The following is a 17,344-nucleotide window of genomic DNA, read 5'->3' as shown; positions in this document are numbered from 1 at the left end:
ACACGCACCTTCAGGCTAGTGCGGGGAACAACAACAGGGCACACTGGACTCTCAAGGCGTACTATAGGCCTGATGTGTGGTACCGGCACTGGTGGTACCGGGCTGAGGACACGCACAACAGGGCGAGTACGGGGAGAAGGAACAGTGCGTACAGGGCTCTGGAGACGCACATGAGGCTTGGTGCGTGGTACCGGAACTGGTGGTACCGGACTGGAGACACGCACCTCAAGGCTAGTGCGGGGAGCGGGAACAGGACACACTGAGTTCTCAAAGCGCACTGTAGGACTGGTGCGTGGTACCGGAACTGGTGGTACCGGGCTGAGGGCACGCACCACAGGAAGAGTGCGGGAAAAAGGAACAGTGCGTACAGGGCTCAGGAGACGCACAGGAGGCTTCCCAACCTTACCTGGTTGTATGCTCCCCCATATCAACATCTCTCTCTCTTCGCTCTCCTCCAATAACACCAACAACTCCTCAAATGTCTCATAATCTCCCATCCTTTCACTTTCCTCCAATCTGTCCAATAACTCCTCCACATTCTCCGACTCATACCTTCGTTTAGCCAACTGCTCCTGATGGTAAGCACGGGGAACTGGCTCAATTCTCCCACTTGACCCAGCCACACTCCCCGTGTGCCCTCCCCCAAGAAATTTTTGGGGTCGCCTCTCGGGCTTCCAGCCACTCTGCCTTGATTTACGCTGCTTGGTCCCATGTTGGTGGGGAATTCTGTAACGATCGTGTGGAGGAGAGACGGACCAAAACGCAGCATGTGGAAAATAAGCCATCTTCTTTTATTATAACGACGAAGATGAACATGAAACGAAACACTTATACAAACTATACAAAAACAACAAACGACCGTGAAGCTACAAACGCAAGTGCACACACAAACTACTTACGTTCAACATAGACAATTCCCCACAAACAGCTAAAGCCTATGGTTGCCTTAAATATGGCTCCCAATCAGAGACAACAATAACCAGCTGTCTCTAATTGAGACCCAATTCAGGCAACCACAGACTTTCCTAGATACCTACACTCAACCATAGACACAGCTAGACTACTATACTAAACATAAACCCAACTACTCTAATAAACCCCCTAAACCTTACAACCACCCTAGACACTACAAAAAACACATACATTCCCCATGTCACACCCTGACCTAACTAAAATAATTAAGAAAACAAAGAATACTAAGGCCAGGGCGTGACACGGGGACTGTGCGGGGGGATTTATACTAACGTTACTATCTGTACTTACTGGTGGTACAGACGCTGTTTCATCCTTTCCTACACTGAAATTACCCTTGCCTAACGATTGCGTCTGAAGCTGGGCTTGCTGCACAGCTATCCTCACCATAAGGCGATCGTTCTCCTGTATATTATGAGTACAGCAACTGCTACTAGAAGGCATAATGTTAATGTTACTACTTAGCTTCGGCTGGTGGAGGTCCTGTAGAACCATGTCCAGATAAAGCGTCTGGGGTGAAAAAGTTTCAATGGACAAAAATTGAGGAAGGGGGAAAAAATAAAAATATAAAACGGTAATTAAAATGTAAAAACCGTAAAGTTGGCAGGTAGGAAAGTAAGGTTAGCAACAAACCGCACAGCAGCACGTAAACATGTCTACATGTTGTGACCGGAAATGACAGGGAAAAGTGTTCTGAGTGTAGATTCTCTTGGCGTCGGTTCCCCAGGTGCAGGTCCTCCGGAGTGGGTCTCGCTGGTTTTGGCGGGGTGTCCGTTGCTCTTGTGTGAGGTGCTGTGGTTGAGGGTGATGTCCTTCAGAGTCCTGGCAAAAACTTTAACTGTTACCTTGTAGAGGTGCATCTGAGTGTAAAGGGTGTTCAAGTCCATGGTGGAGTGTTGGGCCAGGTAGACGTTTGGTTTTGAGGCATAGTCCCGGGAGGTGGCTGGCTATCGTCTCGTGGCTGCTCGTCTGCAGGACAGTTTGAAGATGAGGTGTGATCAAACTCGCTCAAGATGGAGGAGTCGTCACCAAGGTAAAGCTTGTCATGCTCTCTCTTTGATGCCGTAAAAGTTGAAACTGCGTGAGGATTCCCAGCACCACCACTGTTCCAGCCATGTACACATTGACAGTGGTTGTTTCAGTTTCATGATCCTCAATGTCTAGTCTTCTGAGTTTCCACTATGGGTCATACCCTCTCTCTTGACAGAGGGGTAGTGTGCTCCTTTATAGCACTGTGCCATGCCAGGGGATGTTTGTGGAAAATTAAGTGGCTTACGTGCCACTGTTTGTAGCAGTCAGCAAATAGAGTCTCTCGATTGTCCTTGAGGAGCTTTTTAAAAATAAACGTATTCCGTGCACTGCACTGTGATGACCTCTGCACAGGGGGAAGCCATGGAGCAGGGAGCATCAGAGGCCTCTGCATTTGGGTGGGGGAGGCAGTGAAACTCTGCTGCCATTGCTGGGCTCAAGGGCTTTCACACATCTCACTTCACATTTCAGTGCTAATTGAAGTTTGGTCTGGATCTGTTCTGTCCTGGTAACCAGGTAGCCTTATTAACTTAGCTTTATATAACAACATAACCTAGAGATTGTCTTTTACTTTTTGGCTTCAGAAGTAGCTTCAGACTGAACAGTTTTGGTTCGGATGGTATTTCCAGGTTTCTGCTGTTTCATTTGGTTTGCTAGACGTTTTTTCTTGATAGTCCTTGTTAGTAAGAATCCTTCCAGGTCATTTTGTCCAAAATCAAAGTTTTGGGGTTGAAACTTTGATTTGGGATGAAGGTTTGGATGTAGAGGGTAGTATCCTGTACAAGTTCATCTACGTTTATTCAACTCTAAATCCATTTTTTTTTTAAATTCAGGATCCCACGAGATCATAACCTCTGTCTCTTTCTGTCTCTTTCTGTCTCTTTCTGTCTCTTTCTGTCTCTCTCTGTCTCTCTCTGTCTCTCTCTCTCTGTCTGTCTCTGTCTGCCTCTGTCTGCCTCTGTCTGTCTGTCTCTGTCTTTCCCTCTCCACCCTATCTCTGATATTTCCATTTATTTATTTTTTTACAAGAGGCCCAATCATTATAACCTCTTCAGAGAGATGGGTCCTGAGCCCAGGTTGTTAGTGTACAAACAAACACACACACGCTGTTGTGTTCCCTCCCTCCACTGGGTCGTTGTCTCTGTAAACACAACACTGTTATCATTTCATCTCTCTCATCATGGCTAGACTCCAGACAGACATATTGTCACACTGATGGAGAGTTCAATAAGTTCAGATCCTCAGGTTGTTTGTTAGTCACCGTTCTATAGCTTCCTGTCTTTAATCATGGACAGACAGCAAGTGGGATGTGTCATCAGCGTTCAATAACTTCTTCAGATCAGATATTGTTCCTGGACCATCAAGATGGCGTCGATAGAGATGGCAGCTATGCTTCAAGTCCTTAGGAAACTGTGCAGTATTTTATTTTTTTAAAGGTATTTCTTACATCGTTAGACCAGAAAACCTTAAATGTTATTACATACAGCCGGGAAGAACTATTGGATATCAGAGAGATGTCAACTTACCAGCACAACCAGCACTATGACCAGGAATACGACTTTCCCAAAGCGGATCTTTTGTCTGCACCTCGGCTTTTGAACTGATTCCAGAGGCCGACCCAAAACAACGCCGTCGGGGGAGACCGTGCCGGAGCGGTCTTCTAGTGAGGCTTCGGATGCGCGCACACCACCCACCGCTTCCCAGTATATTACTCGCGAATGTCCAGTCCCTAGTTAACAAAGTCAACGAAATCAGGTCAAAAGTTGCTTTCCAAAGAGATATCCGGGATTGTAACATACTCTGTTCCACGGAGACATGGCTTGCTGGAGACATGCTGTCGGAGTCCGTACAGCCAATGGGATTTTCAGTGCATCGCGCCGACAGGAACAAACATCTCTCTGGTAAGAAAAAGGGCAAGGTGTATGTTTCATAATTAACAACTCATGGTGTAATTGTACTTTATGCAAACTGGAAACCATATATCCTGAGGCTGCATTTATTGTTGCTGGGGATTTTAACAAAGCTAATCTGAGAACAAGGCTACCCAAATTCTATCAGCATATCAATTGCAGTACACGAGCGAGTAACACGCTCGACCGTTGCTACTCTAACTTCCGCAATGCATACAAGGCCCTCCCCCTCCCTCCTTTTGGCAAATCTAACCATGACTCCATCTTGTTGCTCCCCTCCTATAGGCAGAAACTAAAACAGGAAGTGCCCGTGTTTAGCTCTCGCTGGTCTGACCAATCGGATTCTACACTTCAAGGTTGCTTCAATCACGTGTACTAGGATATGTTCCGGGATATGTTCCGGGTAGCCTCAGACAATAACATTGACGTATTCGCTGACTCAGTGAGTGAGTTTATAAGGAAGTGTATAGGAGATGTCGTACCCACTGTGACTATTAAAACCTTCCCTAACCAGAAATTGTGGATTGATGGCAGCACTCGCGCAAAACTCGCGCAAAACTGAAAGCATGTACCACCGCATTTAATCATGGCAAGGCGACAGGAAACATGGCCGAAAACAAACAGTGTAGTTATTCCCTCCGTAAGACAATCAAACAAGCAAAGCATCAGTATAGAGACAAAGTGGAGTCGCAATTCAATGGCTCAAAGACAAGACATATGTGGCAGGGTCTACAGACAATCACGGATTACAAAAAGAAAACCAGCCCCGTCGCGTACATCGAAGTCTTGTTCCCACAAATTAAACAACTTCTTTGCTTTGAGGACAAAACAGTGCCACCGACACGGCCCTCTATTAAAATCTGTGGGCTCTCCTTCTCCGTGGCCAACGTAAGTAAAACATTTAAACCTGTTAACCCTCGTAAGGCTGCCGGCCCAGATACCATCCCTAGCTGCGTCCTCAGAGCATGCGATAGACCAGCTGGCTGGTGTGTTTACAGGCATATTCAATCAAACCCTATCCCAGTCTGTTGTCCCCACATGCTTCAAGATGGCCACCGTTGGTCCTGTTCCCAAGAAAGCTAAGGTAACTGACTATCACCCCGTTGCACTCACTTCTGTCATCATGAGGTGATTTGAGAGAATAGTCAAGGATCATATCACCTCCACCCTACCTGACACCCTAGACCCACTTCAATTTGCTTACCGCCCCAATAGGTCCACAGACGATGCAATCGCCATCACACTGCACACTGCCCTATCCTACCTGGACAAGAGGAATACCTATGTGTGAATGCTGTTCATTAACTACAGCTCAGCATTCAACACCATAGTACCCTCCAAACTCCTCATTAAGCTTCACCCTTAATGACCCCGGCCCGGTGCAACTGGGTCCTGGACTTCCTGACGGGCTGCCCCCAGGTGGTGAAGGTAGGAAATATCTCCACTCCGCTGATCATCAACACTGGGGCCCCACAAAGGTGCGTTCTCAGCCCTCTCCTGTACTCCCTGTTCACCCACGACTGCGTGGTCATGCACGCCTCCAACTCAATCATCACCTCCAGGAGGCTGAAGAAATGTTGGTTTGTCACCGAAAACCCTCACTAACTTTTACAGGTGCACAATTGAGAGCATCCTGTCAGGCTGTATCACCGCCTGGTACGGCAACTGCACCGCACGCAACCGCAGGGTGCGGTCTGCACAACACATCACCGGGGGCAAACTACCTGCCCTCCAGGACACCTACAACACCCAATGTCACAGGAAGGAAAAAAAGATCAAGGACAATAACCACCCGAGCCACTACCTGTTCTCCCCGCTTCCACCTAGAAGGCGATGTCAGTACAAGTGCATCAGAGCTGGGACAGAGAGATTGAAGCTGTTTTTCAATCTCAAGGCCATCAGATTGTTAAACAGTCACCACTAGCACAGAGAGGCAGCTGCCTACTTACAGACTTGATATTAATGGCCACTTTAATAAATGGAACGCTAGTCACTTTAATAATGCTACTTTAAGAATGTTTACATATCTCACATTACTCATCTCATATGTTTATACTGTTTCCTTTACTATCGATTCTTTACTATCTATTGCATCTTAGCCGCTCTGTCACTGCTCATCCATATATTTTATATTTATATATTCTCATCCCATTCCTTTACTAGATTGTGTGTATTATGATTTATTGTGGAATTTGTTAGATATTAGGTTTTGTTGTGGAATTGTTAGATATTAGGTTTTGTTGTGGAATTGTTAGATATTACCTGTTAGATTCTGCTGCACTGTTGGATCTAGAAGCACAAGCATTTCGCTACACTCGCAATAACATCTGCTAACCATGTGTATGTGACCAATAACATCTGCTAACCATGTGTATGTGACCAATAACATCTGCTAACCATGTGTATGTGACCAATAACATCTGCTAACCATGTGTATGTGACCAATAACATCTGCTAACCATGTGTATGTGACCAATAACATCTGCTAACCATGTGTATGTGACCAATAACATGTCCTATCAGTCCTTGAATCCATTAGCTCTGGCTATGAATTGTAATAGTCATATTTCTCTAGCCCCCTCCCTCAGTTTTTTCCCAAAACAGTAACTTTGTTATTGTTTAAAATGTAGATTCTCCCTTTTTTAAGCTGAACACCTCCTATACGTTGTTGTTTGCTTGTCTGGTTGGATAACCAGACTGATCGAAGCATGTTAACCAGTCTAGTTTCCCCATGCGGTTCAGTTTTTCCATGTTTCAGCTGTTCTTGGTCGTGTTTCCTCCCCTCCAGCACATCCACCCTCGCCCTAAGAAGCCCCAGAGTTTACGGATCTACGAGTCCCACGTGGGCATCGCCTCACCTGACCCTAAAGTCGCCTCCTACACCAACTTCACAATCAATGTCCTGCCTCGAATAAAAGACTTGGGTAAGAGATTACAGAGCTACCATACCTGGGCAACAGATCAGATCTACCTAGAACGAGGCAACATATCTCAGCTATCTAGACCTGGGAAACGCATCACAGAGCTATCTAGACCTGGGCAACACATCACAGAGCTATCTAGACCTGGGCAACACATCACAGAGCTATCTAGACCTGGGCAACACATCACAGAGCTATCTAGACCTGGGAAACACATCACAGAGCTATCTAGACCTGGGAAACACATCACAGAGCTATCTAGACCTGGGAAACACATCACAGAGCTATCTAGACCTGGGCAACACATCACAGAGCTATCTAGACCTGGGCAACACATCACAGAGCTATCTAGACCTGGGCAACACATCACAGAGCTATCTAGACCTGGGCAACACATCACAGAGCTATCTAGACCTGGGCAACACATCACAGAGCTATCTAGACCTGGGCAACACATCACAGAGCTCTGTGGTCTGTTGCCTAGTTCTAGATAGCTAGGTAGACCTGGGCAACAGATCAGAGCTATCTAGACCTGAGCAACAGATCACAGAGCTATCTAGACCTGAGCAACAGATTTTAACGCTAGCTTAGGTTACCACAGGCACCTGAACCAAGGCTATAACCAAATAAATAGAATAACTATTCCGTATAGCTACCCATCATCACAGAACCGTTGACTTCAATGGGAAACCCGTTCTAGCAATTATATTTCTATGGCTATAATACATTTAGTCTGTGTCCCAAATGGCAGACTATCCCATATATAGTGCACTAGACTCTATCCCTATGGGCCCTGTTCAAAAGAAGTACACTATATAGGGAATAGCATGTCATTTGGGACGCAACATGCATTTCCTTCCCCTGCTTCCAGCCTTTAGCTACAGCAAATCGTTGAGCTGGTGTTTTGCTGTCTGCTACAGGTCTGATGAACACGAAAGTACTAAAACATCGCACTGTTTCTCTTTCATCTAGTAGTGTGTAGTACTAGGGCTGTAAAGGGGATGGTCAGTCCTGAACAGAGCAACATCTCCTCATTTGTCTTCTACCATCCAAGAGACTGTTATAAAGTACACAGCTTTGAAAGACTGTGTACACTCCTAACAAGACTAGACTCTGTTTAAAGTTTAAAAACTCAACAGATGAGGAAAGGGGAGTAGAGAAAGGGTGGATGACGAGGGAGAGAAGCGAGGGTCGTAGAGCAGAGGGAGAGAGGGGAGGAGAGGGGAAAGGGGGGGGAGGAGAGGTCATTCTCTGTCATTATGCTCCTCCATCAGAGCAGCAGTGGTCCTTGACCCTGCCTGGTGACCTGCTGTGCTACTGTCTGTCTGTCCCAAACACGAGCCAGAGCTGTTCAAGGGCCTCTTCAGACGCAGCCCTGTGTGTGTGTGTGTGTGTGTGTGTGTGTGTGTGTGTGTGTGTGTGTGTGTGTGTGTGTGTGTGTGTGTGTGTGTGTGTGTGTGTGTGTGTGGGTGGGTGGGTGGGTGGGTGGGTGGGTGGGTGGGTGGGTGGGGTATTTTATACGTTATTTGTCATATGTATATATATTTTATCAGAATATTTTAATTTATTTTATACGTTATTTGCTGATAACATTTATTGTATTATTACCTACAACCAGAAATAACTTCTGGATATTAGAGAGATCACTCGCCAGAAATTCAACATACCTAACCTGGATCCTTTGTTTGATCTTCCTGCTCTATTTATCCCTGGGCTGCACCAAAATGCTGACCCTGGAGAAGCGGTAGAAGGAGTAGGGCCCTAGTCGGTGTCAGGAGGCGTGCCTACCATCCACCGCTTCTGAGTATATTACTCACTAACGTCCAGTCCCTGGACTATAAAGTAGACGAGCTCAGGGCGAGGATCTCCTTCCAGAGAGATATCAGGGTCTGTAACGTACACTGTTTTGTGGAATCATGGCTCTCTCTGGATATATTCTCCCCATCCAAACGTTGTCATTAACAACTCATGGTGTGATTGTAGTAACGTACAGGAACTCAAGACTTTTTGTTTTTCCCGATCTGGAATACCTGGAATACCTCAACATCACATGCCCGACTGCATTATTGTAGCTAGGAAATCTGAGAAAAACACTACTGGAACGCATCTCCAGTGCAACACGGACGCTGGATCGTTGCTAACTCCAGGACAGCTACAATGTCTTACCTCATCGTCCGTTCCACCTATAGGCAGAAATCTATAAAAGCACCTATGGTAAGGACTGTTCAACATTGGTCTGACTAATAGGACTCTATGCTTCAGGATGGTTTTGATCACGCAAACTGAGAAATGTTCCGGGTCACATCTGAGAATAGTATTGATGCGTATATAGTGACTCAGTGACTGCATTCATCAAGATGTGCATAGAGTATGTTGTTCCCACTGTGACGATTAGAAATTAAACCGTGGATAGATGGCAGCATTCGTGTCAAAATGTAAGTGTGAAAAAAAATGATTTTACCTTGGCAAGGTGACTGGGAACACGGACATGTACAATCAGACCAGCTACGACCTCCGTAAGGCAATCAGAGGCAAAACAACAGTACAGGGACAAAGTGTAGACACGATTCAACAGCTCATAAACGAGACGTATGTGGCAGGAACTCCAGATAATCACTGATTTATATAGGAAAATGTTACGGACAACGACGCCTCGCTCCGGGATGAGCTAAACACCTTTGCATGCTTTGAGGAAAACAACATTGAGCCGCCGACGTGGGCCCCTGCTGTTCATGAGGACAGTGTGCTCTCGTTCTATGGCCGACGTGAGGACATCATTTTAAGACTACCGGCCCAGACGCCATCCCAAGCTGCGTCCTCAGAGCATGTGCAGACCAGCTGGCTGGAGTGTTTACGGACATATTCAAACTCTCCATATCCCAGTCTGTTGTCCACACTTGCTTCAAGATGTACACCATTGTTCCTGTACCCAAGAAAGCGACGGTAACTAAATTACTATCGCCCCGTAGCACTGACTTCTGTCATCATGAAGTGCTTTGTGAGTCTAGTTAAGGATCATATCAGCTCCACCTTACCCGACACCCTGGACCCACTACAATTTGCTTACAGCCCTAATAGATCCACAGACGATGCAATGGCCATTGCACTGAACACTGCCCTATCCTACCTGGACAAGAGAAATACCTATGTACGAATGCTGTTCATTGACTACAGCTCAGTCTTCAACATCATTGTGCTCATCACTAAGCTCAGGGCCCTGGTTCTGAACCCCTCCTTGTGCAACTGGGTCCTGGACTTCCTGACGGGCCGACCCCAAGTAGTTAAGGTAAGGAACAACACTTCTGCCACACTGATCCTCAACACAGGGGTCCCGCAAGGGTGCGTGCTCAGCCCCCTCCTGTCCTCCCTGTTGACCCATGACTGCGTGCCCACGCACTTCTCGAATTCAATCAAGTTTGCTGACGACACAACAGTAGTAGGCTTGATAACCAACAAATATGAGACAGCCTACAGGAAGGAGGTGAGAGCCCTGGCAGAGTGGTGCCAGGAAAATAACCTCTCCCTCAACATCAACAAAACAAAGGAGCTGATCACGGACTACAGGAGACAGCAGCGAAAGCGCGCCCCATCCACATAGTCTGAGCCGCGGTGGAGAGGGTCAAGTTCCTCGGCGTGCACATCACTGACGACCAGAAAAATGGTCCCTTCACTTAGACAGGATGGTGAAAAAGGCACAACACAGCCTCTTCAACCTCACGAGGCTGAAGAAGTTCAGATGGGCCCATTTAGACCCTCCTATCTATATCTATATATATATATTCCTGTCTCTGACATTGCTCATTTAGATTTTTCTGGATTACGTGTGTGTGTATTTTTTTATTGCTAGGTTTTACTGCACTCTTGGAACAAACCAAAAAAAAACTATAATTTTGCTGCACCTGCGATAACATCTGCAAATCTGTGTACGAGATCAATAAACTTTGATTTGTGTGTATGGGAACCCTAGCCAGACTGTCAGTTTGCTGCGGAACAAAGCCACCTCTGCAAGTCAACATCCTGTTTGCAGTCTTCTGCCAGATCCATCCAGACACCTGAAGTGGCCATTACCACTGAACAGAAAAGGGGGATGGGAGGGAGGGGGTCGCAGTGCTCAGACCAGTGTCCCAAACGACACCCTATTCCCTATAGTGTTCATTATGTTTGACCAGAGTCCTATGTGCCCCTGGTCAAAGGTAGTGCACTACAAAGGGAGAATGGGGTTCCGTTTGGGTAACAGGTCTGGACTCAGCTGGCTGTCTGTCTGCTTCCGTCTGATGTCCCTCTGAACCATTCATCACTATTAACACCAGTCTCTGGTTCCCCCTGTGTCCTGCGTGCACACACACACACACACACACACACACACACACACACACACACCTGGATACATCAAATCACAGATCTACTAAAAATTTTGCTGGAGATTCTTGATCTGCTTTACTCAATGTTTTATTAGATAGAATATGAAACACTGAAGGGCGTCCTAGACTATTATAGTTTGTCTACTTGAGGACATAGTGATTTTCACCACATTACTTCTATTGTAATGTGATGGTTGCCTCTCGCGCTCTCTGTAGTACTACTGGAAGTGTTATTTAAAACCAAGTGAATAAAGACGTGCCAAACTGAGCTCCTTCTCTGTGTCCTGCAGAACTTAAAGGCTTCATCCCAACCGGCACTCTAGTCCCTATATAATGCATTCATCTCTGACCAGAGCCCATTGACAAGCCCATAGGGCTCTATGTAGGGAAGAAGGTAACATTTTTGGGACGCTTCCTTACTGTAATTCTTCTGCATTTCAAGTAGGATCTGCGGTATTGCCGGTATTAAAGGGGGCAGATATTGCTCCTAGTGCAAGCTGTGGAGTGCCTCTGATATGAACGGCGTCTCCTCCTCGGCTTAACGTTTCCTTGTCCTTCCTTTTGGAATGGGAGGGGAAGCAGAGCAGCGAAGCACTCTTTCTGCCCATGCAAATTCATTCGTTGCGTCCCAAATTGCACCCTATCCTCTATGTAGTGCACTACTTTTTGATCAATGCCAATGGAAGTAGTGGTCAAAAGAAGTGCACCACGTAGGGAATAGGGTGTCATTCGATCTGACAAAGAACCAACGGGCAGCAGTTCAAGGAATCTGTACAGTATGATTCTCTTTTTTTATACGAGGAGAAATGTTACTGTCCTCGTTTCCAGAGACAGACATCTGTCGGTTCCACAGCTGCCTCACCGGTACCTCCTCATCCATCCCCTGCTTCGGCTCATTTCCAGAGAGAGAGAGAGAGACTGAAAAGGAAACTTCCTCTCACCCCTCAGTTCTGTCACACCTCGTCAGAAGCCAATGTTTTTCTCTCGTCTGAAAGAATCCAAGACAGAGTTATTTATTTATATAGCTTTATCTCAAAACAACAATAACAAGCACAGAGCCTTCCTGTGGAGCAACAGCCTACTGTTAAAAGGCCTGTCAGAGCTGCTCGAGTGAGGTTGGTGTTTCCCCATGGCCACAGCTTGTCTGGAGCACCTGAGGTTGGTGTTTCCCCATGGCCACCGCATGTCTGGAGGAAAGTGTCAACAACAAAAGACCAGTGTCTCACATTTAATAAAGTATTTGTGGGAGCGCACTTGTCAAGCCTGATATTTGGAAAATAAACACGAGGATGAGGGATGCCGGCAGAGGTGACACTTGTTGTGCTATCAAGAATAACATCCAAGTGTGTGTCCCAAATGCCATTCTATAGTGCAATGGGTTGTGGTCAAAAGTAGTGCACTACATAGGGAATAGGATGCCATTTGGGATGTGCACGAAGTTCCAGCAGGTGATGAAATGTAAATAAAGTTTTTATTTATACAGTTGAAGTGGGAAGTTTACATACACTTAGGTTGGAGTCATTAAAACTTGTTTTTCAACCACTCCACAAATTTCTTGTTAACAAACTATAGTTTTGGCAAGTCAGTTAGGACATCTACTTTGTGCATGACAAGTACATTTTCCAACAATTGTTTACAGACAGATTATTTCAGTTATAATTCACTGTATCACAATTCCAGTTGGTCAGAAGTTTACATACACTAAGTTGACTGTGCCTTTAAACAGCTTGGAAAATTCCCGAAAATTATGTCATGGCTTTACAAGCTTCTGATAGGCTAATTGACATAATTTGAGTCAATTGGAGGTGTACCTGTGGATGCATTTCAAGGCCTACCTTCAAACTCAGTGCCTCTTTGCTTGACATCATGGGAAAATCAAAAGAAATCAGCCAAAACCTCAGAAAACTAATTGTAGACCTCCACAAGTCTGGTTCATCCTTGAGAGCAATTTCCATATGCCTGCAGGTACCACGTTCATCTGTACAAACAATTCTACGAAAGTATAAACGCCATGGGACCACGCAGCCGTCATACCGCTCAGGAAAGAGACCACGTTCTGTCTCCTAGGGATGAACGTACTTTGGTGCGATAAGTGAAAATCAATCCAAGAACAACAGCAAAGGACCTTGTGAAGATGCTGGACGAAACAGGTACAAAAGTATCTATATCCACAGTAAAACGAGTCCTATATTGACATAACTTGAAAGGCCGCTCAGCAAGGAAGAAGCCACTGCTCCAAAACCGCCATAAAAAAGCCAGACTACGGTTTGCAACTGCACATGGGGACAAAGATTGTACTTTTTTGAGAAATGTCCTCTAGTCTGATGAAACAAAAACAGAACTGTTTGGCCATAATGACCATCGTTATGTTTGGAGAGAAAGGGGAGGCGTGCAAGCCGAAGAACACCATCCCAACCGTGAAGCATAGGGGTGGCGGCAGCATGTTTTGGGGGTGCTTTGCTGCAGGAGGGACTGGTGCACTTCACAAAATAGATGGCATCATGAGGGGGGGAAATTATGTGGATATATTGAAGCAACATCTCAAAATACTTATTTTCCACCATAATTTGCAAATAAATTCATTAAAAATCCTACAATGGGATTTTGGGGATTTTCTTTCTCATTTTGTCTGTCATAGTTGAAGTGATGAAACCTATGATGAAAATTACAGGCCTCTCTCATCTTTTTAAGTGGGAGAACTTGCACAATTGGTGGCTGACTAAATACTTTTTTGCCCCACTGTGTATATATATATATATATATTGCACTCACGCACGCACGTATGTATGTAATGAGAATGGTAGTGGTCTTAGAACAGAGCTTTGAGGAATACCAAAACTTACCTTACCTCCATTTTGGTCATCACTAATATCGTCAATAGCACATCAGAAATTAATGCTGGAGAATAATTGTGTGTTTACCACTGAATAAAACACTATAGGTTTGCACACCTACAGATTCTAACAGACACCGTTCTCAGATCTAACATGAGAAAGAACATTGTACCGAAATAAGAAAACTAAAAAAATAAAGAAATACAAGTTAAATGGGTTTCCATCGCATTTTCAACTCTAAAATGTTTTACGTTATATAGCCGAATGTACCCACTCTGGTCTTGGTATGTGTGCTCTAGTTTGCAGAGATTATTATGGACAAAGAGCGAGATTATTTGTATTTGTCAAACGGCAGCCATCGGTCGTCATGTCACCAGAATATGACCCACAATATTTATTGAAAAGGAGCATCAAGATCACTGTCATTCACCACCCTGTGAAGTTCATCAATTATTTAATCTGTAGCCTATTCAACTGCATGTTTCCTGAGTCGTAGTGAGAGGACCACACAACATCTCGCTTAACTCCGTTTACTTTGATACGATGGTCAATATGTCAATAATTGCGCATAAAGGCGTTTCCACCTCTATTTCTCACATAATTCATGTCAGCAACACAAAAAGATCCCACCCTGTTTAGCGTAAAGTTTACGACCAAATTTGCTGTTTACATCAGGCCTGTCGTGACATTATTTTATTTTTTTATCCAACATGTACTTTACTCACACAAAAAAGATTGCATTGAAACCTGTTCTAATGTTTGTCTCACATTTTGTTCAAATCATTTTCTCTTTTCTGTCTTTTCATTGATTTGATCTAATAATTGTTTGATTTTCTTTTCAGGGTACAACTGTATTCAGCTCATGGCTGTCATGGAGCATGCATACTATGCCAGCTTTGGTTATCAAGTCACAAGCTTCTTTGCTGCATCCAGGTACATCATTATATTTTATTAACATAGTTCTGAGTTTGTCACTACGGCAGAGCTAAGTGACATCATGTAGACTAGTTTGATATTTCATGTGTATACCAGGGGTCACCGGGCTGGTTTTCGAAGACACAGATTAAACCTTGGATGATAGTGAGGTGCTACACACACACACACACACACACACACACACACACACACACGTGCACGAGTATTTTACAACTAACCTTGTGGGGACACACAATTTAGTCCCATTCAAAATCCTATTTTCCCTAAACCCTATTCTGTACTAGTACCCTTACTCTAACCTTAAACCTAAACCTAATCCTATCTCCTAATCCTATCTCTTAACCCTAGTTCTTAAACCTAACCCTATCTCTTAACCCTAGTTCTTATACCTAATCCTATCTCCTAACCCTAGTTCTTAAACCTAATCCTAGCTCCTAACCCTTTAAAGTAATTATATCACTAATTCTAACCTTAACCCTAAACCCCCTAGACAAAGCATAGACCTCGTGGGGACTAACAAAATGTCAAAAGTCCCATTGGTCAACTTTTTGTTTGTTTACTATTCTTGTGGGGACTTCAGAGGAATAGTTACACACACACACACACACACACACACACACACACACACACACACACACACACACACACACACACACACACACACACATACCATTTGTTCATAACAACAAAACAGTGAGGGTGGTTCATCATTAAGAATAATCTCTCTATAAGCACACACACATTGGAGCTATTCATCCTGGGAAGAGGGAGGAGAATGCAGATAACTGAATGAGTCAGAACATGTATTGATGTGCCTCATTCCAGTCGTCCTCAGCCTATATACACCCCCCCCCCCCCACACACCTTACCCTACCTATCCTTCTATCCTCCTCTCCTATCCTCGGAGGAGCATATAAGCCTGTAGTGTCATGCATACAAAGTCATTCCACCCATGATTGATTCTCCGTAGTCATTTGAAATACCAGTCTGTATTTCTGATCACAAGCCGAGGCACGGCCAAGCCAGATTAGGCTGTGTTCCTGAACCCAAGCCGAGGCCCGGCCAGGCCAGGCCAGATCGGGCTGTGTTCCTGAACCCAAGCCTAAATACTATCATAGTATCAGTCCCCTACTAAATACTATCATAGTATCAGTCCCCTACTAAACACTATCATAGTATCAGTCCCCTACTAAATACAATCATAGTATCAGTCCCCTACTAAATACTACAACACTATCATAGTATCAGTCCCCTACTAAATACTATCATAGTATCAGTCCCCTACTAAATACTATCATAGTATCAGTCCCCTACTAAATACTATCATAGTATCAGTCCCCTACTAAATACTATCATAGTATCAGTCCCCTACTAAATACTACAACACTATCATAGTATCAGTCCCCTACTAAATACTATCATAGTATCAGTCCCCTACTAAATACTATCATAGTATCAGTCCCCTACTAAATACTATCATAGTATCAGTCCCCTACTAAATACTACAACACTATCATAGTATCAGTCCCCTACTAAATACTATCATAGTATCAGTCCCCTACTAAATACAATCATAGTATCAGTCCCCTACTAAACACTGTGATAGTGTTTAGTAGGGGACTATTGCTATGATAGCTGAAACGACAGATGGGACACATTACACGGGCAGTGTGTAGACTGTGTGTGTGTGTAGGTCTGTGTATCTGTCTTTCGTCCGTAGTCTACGCTGTATGTGGTCTCTTTAGTGTCAGTCTGTGGTCTCTCTAGTGTCTGTGGTCTCTCTATTGTCTGTGGTCTCTCTAGTGTCTGTGGTCTCTAGTGTCTGTGGTCTCTAGTGTCTGTGGTCTCTAGTGTCTGTGGTCTCTAGTGTCTGTGGTCTCTCTAGTGTCTGTGGTCTCTCTAGTGTCTGTGGTCTCTCTAGTGTCTGTGGTCTCTCTAGTGGCTGTGGTCTCTCTAGTGGCTGTGGTCTCTCTAGTGGCTGTGGTCTCTATTGTCTGTGGTCTCTAGTGTCTGTGGTCTCTCTAGTGTCTGTGGTCTCTCTAGTGTCTGTGGTCTCTCTAGTGTCTGTGGTCTCTCTAGTGTCTGTGGTCTCTCTAGTGTCTGTGGTCTCTCTAGTATCTGTGGTCTCTCTAGTGGCTGTGGTCTCTAGTGTCTGTGGACTCTCTAGTCAGTCTGTGGTATCTCTAGTCAGTCTGTGGTCTCTCTAGTCAGTCTGTGGTCTCTCTAGTCACAGTCTGTGGTCTCACTAGTCTCTGGTGTCCGTTGTCTCTGTAGTCATAGTGTCTATGATGTACGTAGTCAAATCATGTAATCTCTAGTCTTTGTAGTCGTAATCTGCAGTCTCTAGTCATAGTCTCTGTAGTCTTTGTGGTCTCTGCAGT

General features: G+C 44.8%; 1 protein-coding gene across 1 annotated transcript in view; it reads left to right on the top strand.

Moving 5' to 3' along the window:
* The window catches only part of gbe1b (glucan (1,4-alpha-), branching enzyme 1b), a 393,966-nt gene that overhangs the window by 158,107 nt on the left and 218,515 nt on the right, over window positions 1-17,344 (top strand). Inside the window, exons 5-6 of the mRNA XM_071358105.1 lie at window positions 6,700-6,835; window positions 14,870-14,960. Coding sequence (XP_071214206.1) covers window positions 6,700-6,835; window positions 14,870-14,960 — 227 coding nt within the window. The remainder of the gene's footprint in view (window positions 1-6,699; window positions 6,836-14,869; window positions 14,961-17,344) is intronic.

The sequence above is a fragment of the Salvelinus alpinus genome, chromosome 21 (assembly GCF_045679555.1).
Source record: "Salvelinus alpinus chromosome 21, SLU_Salpinus.1, whole genome shotgun sequence".
NCBI lineage: Eukaryota > Metazoa > Chordata > Actinopteri > Salmoniformes > Salmonidae > Salvelinus > Salvelinus alpinus.
Note: the sequence above shows the minus strand (reverse complement) of the source record. Positions and strands in the feature narration are given on the sequence as shown.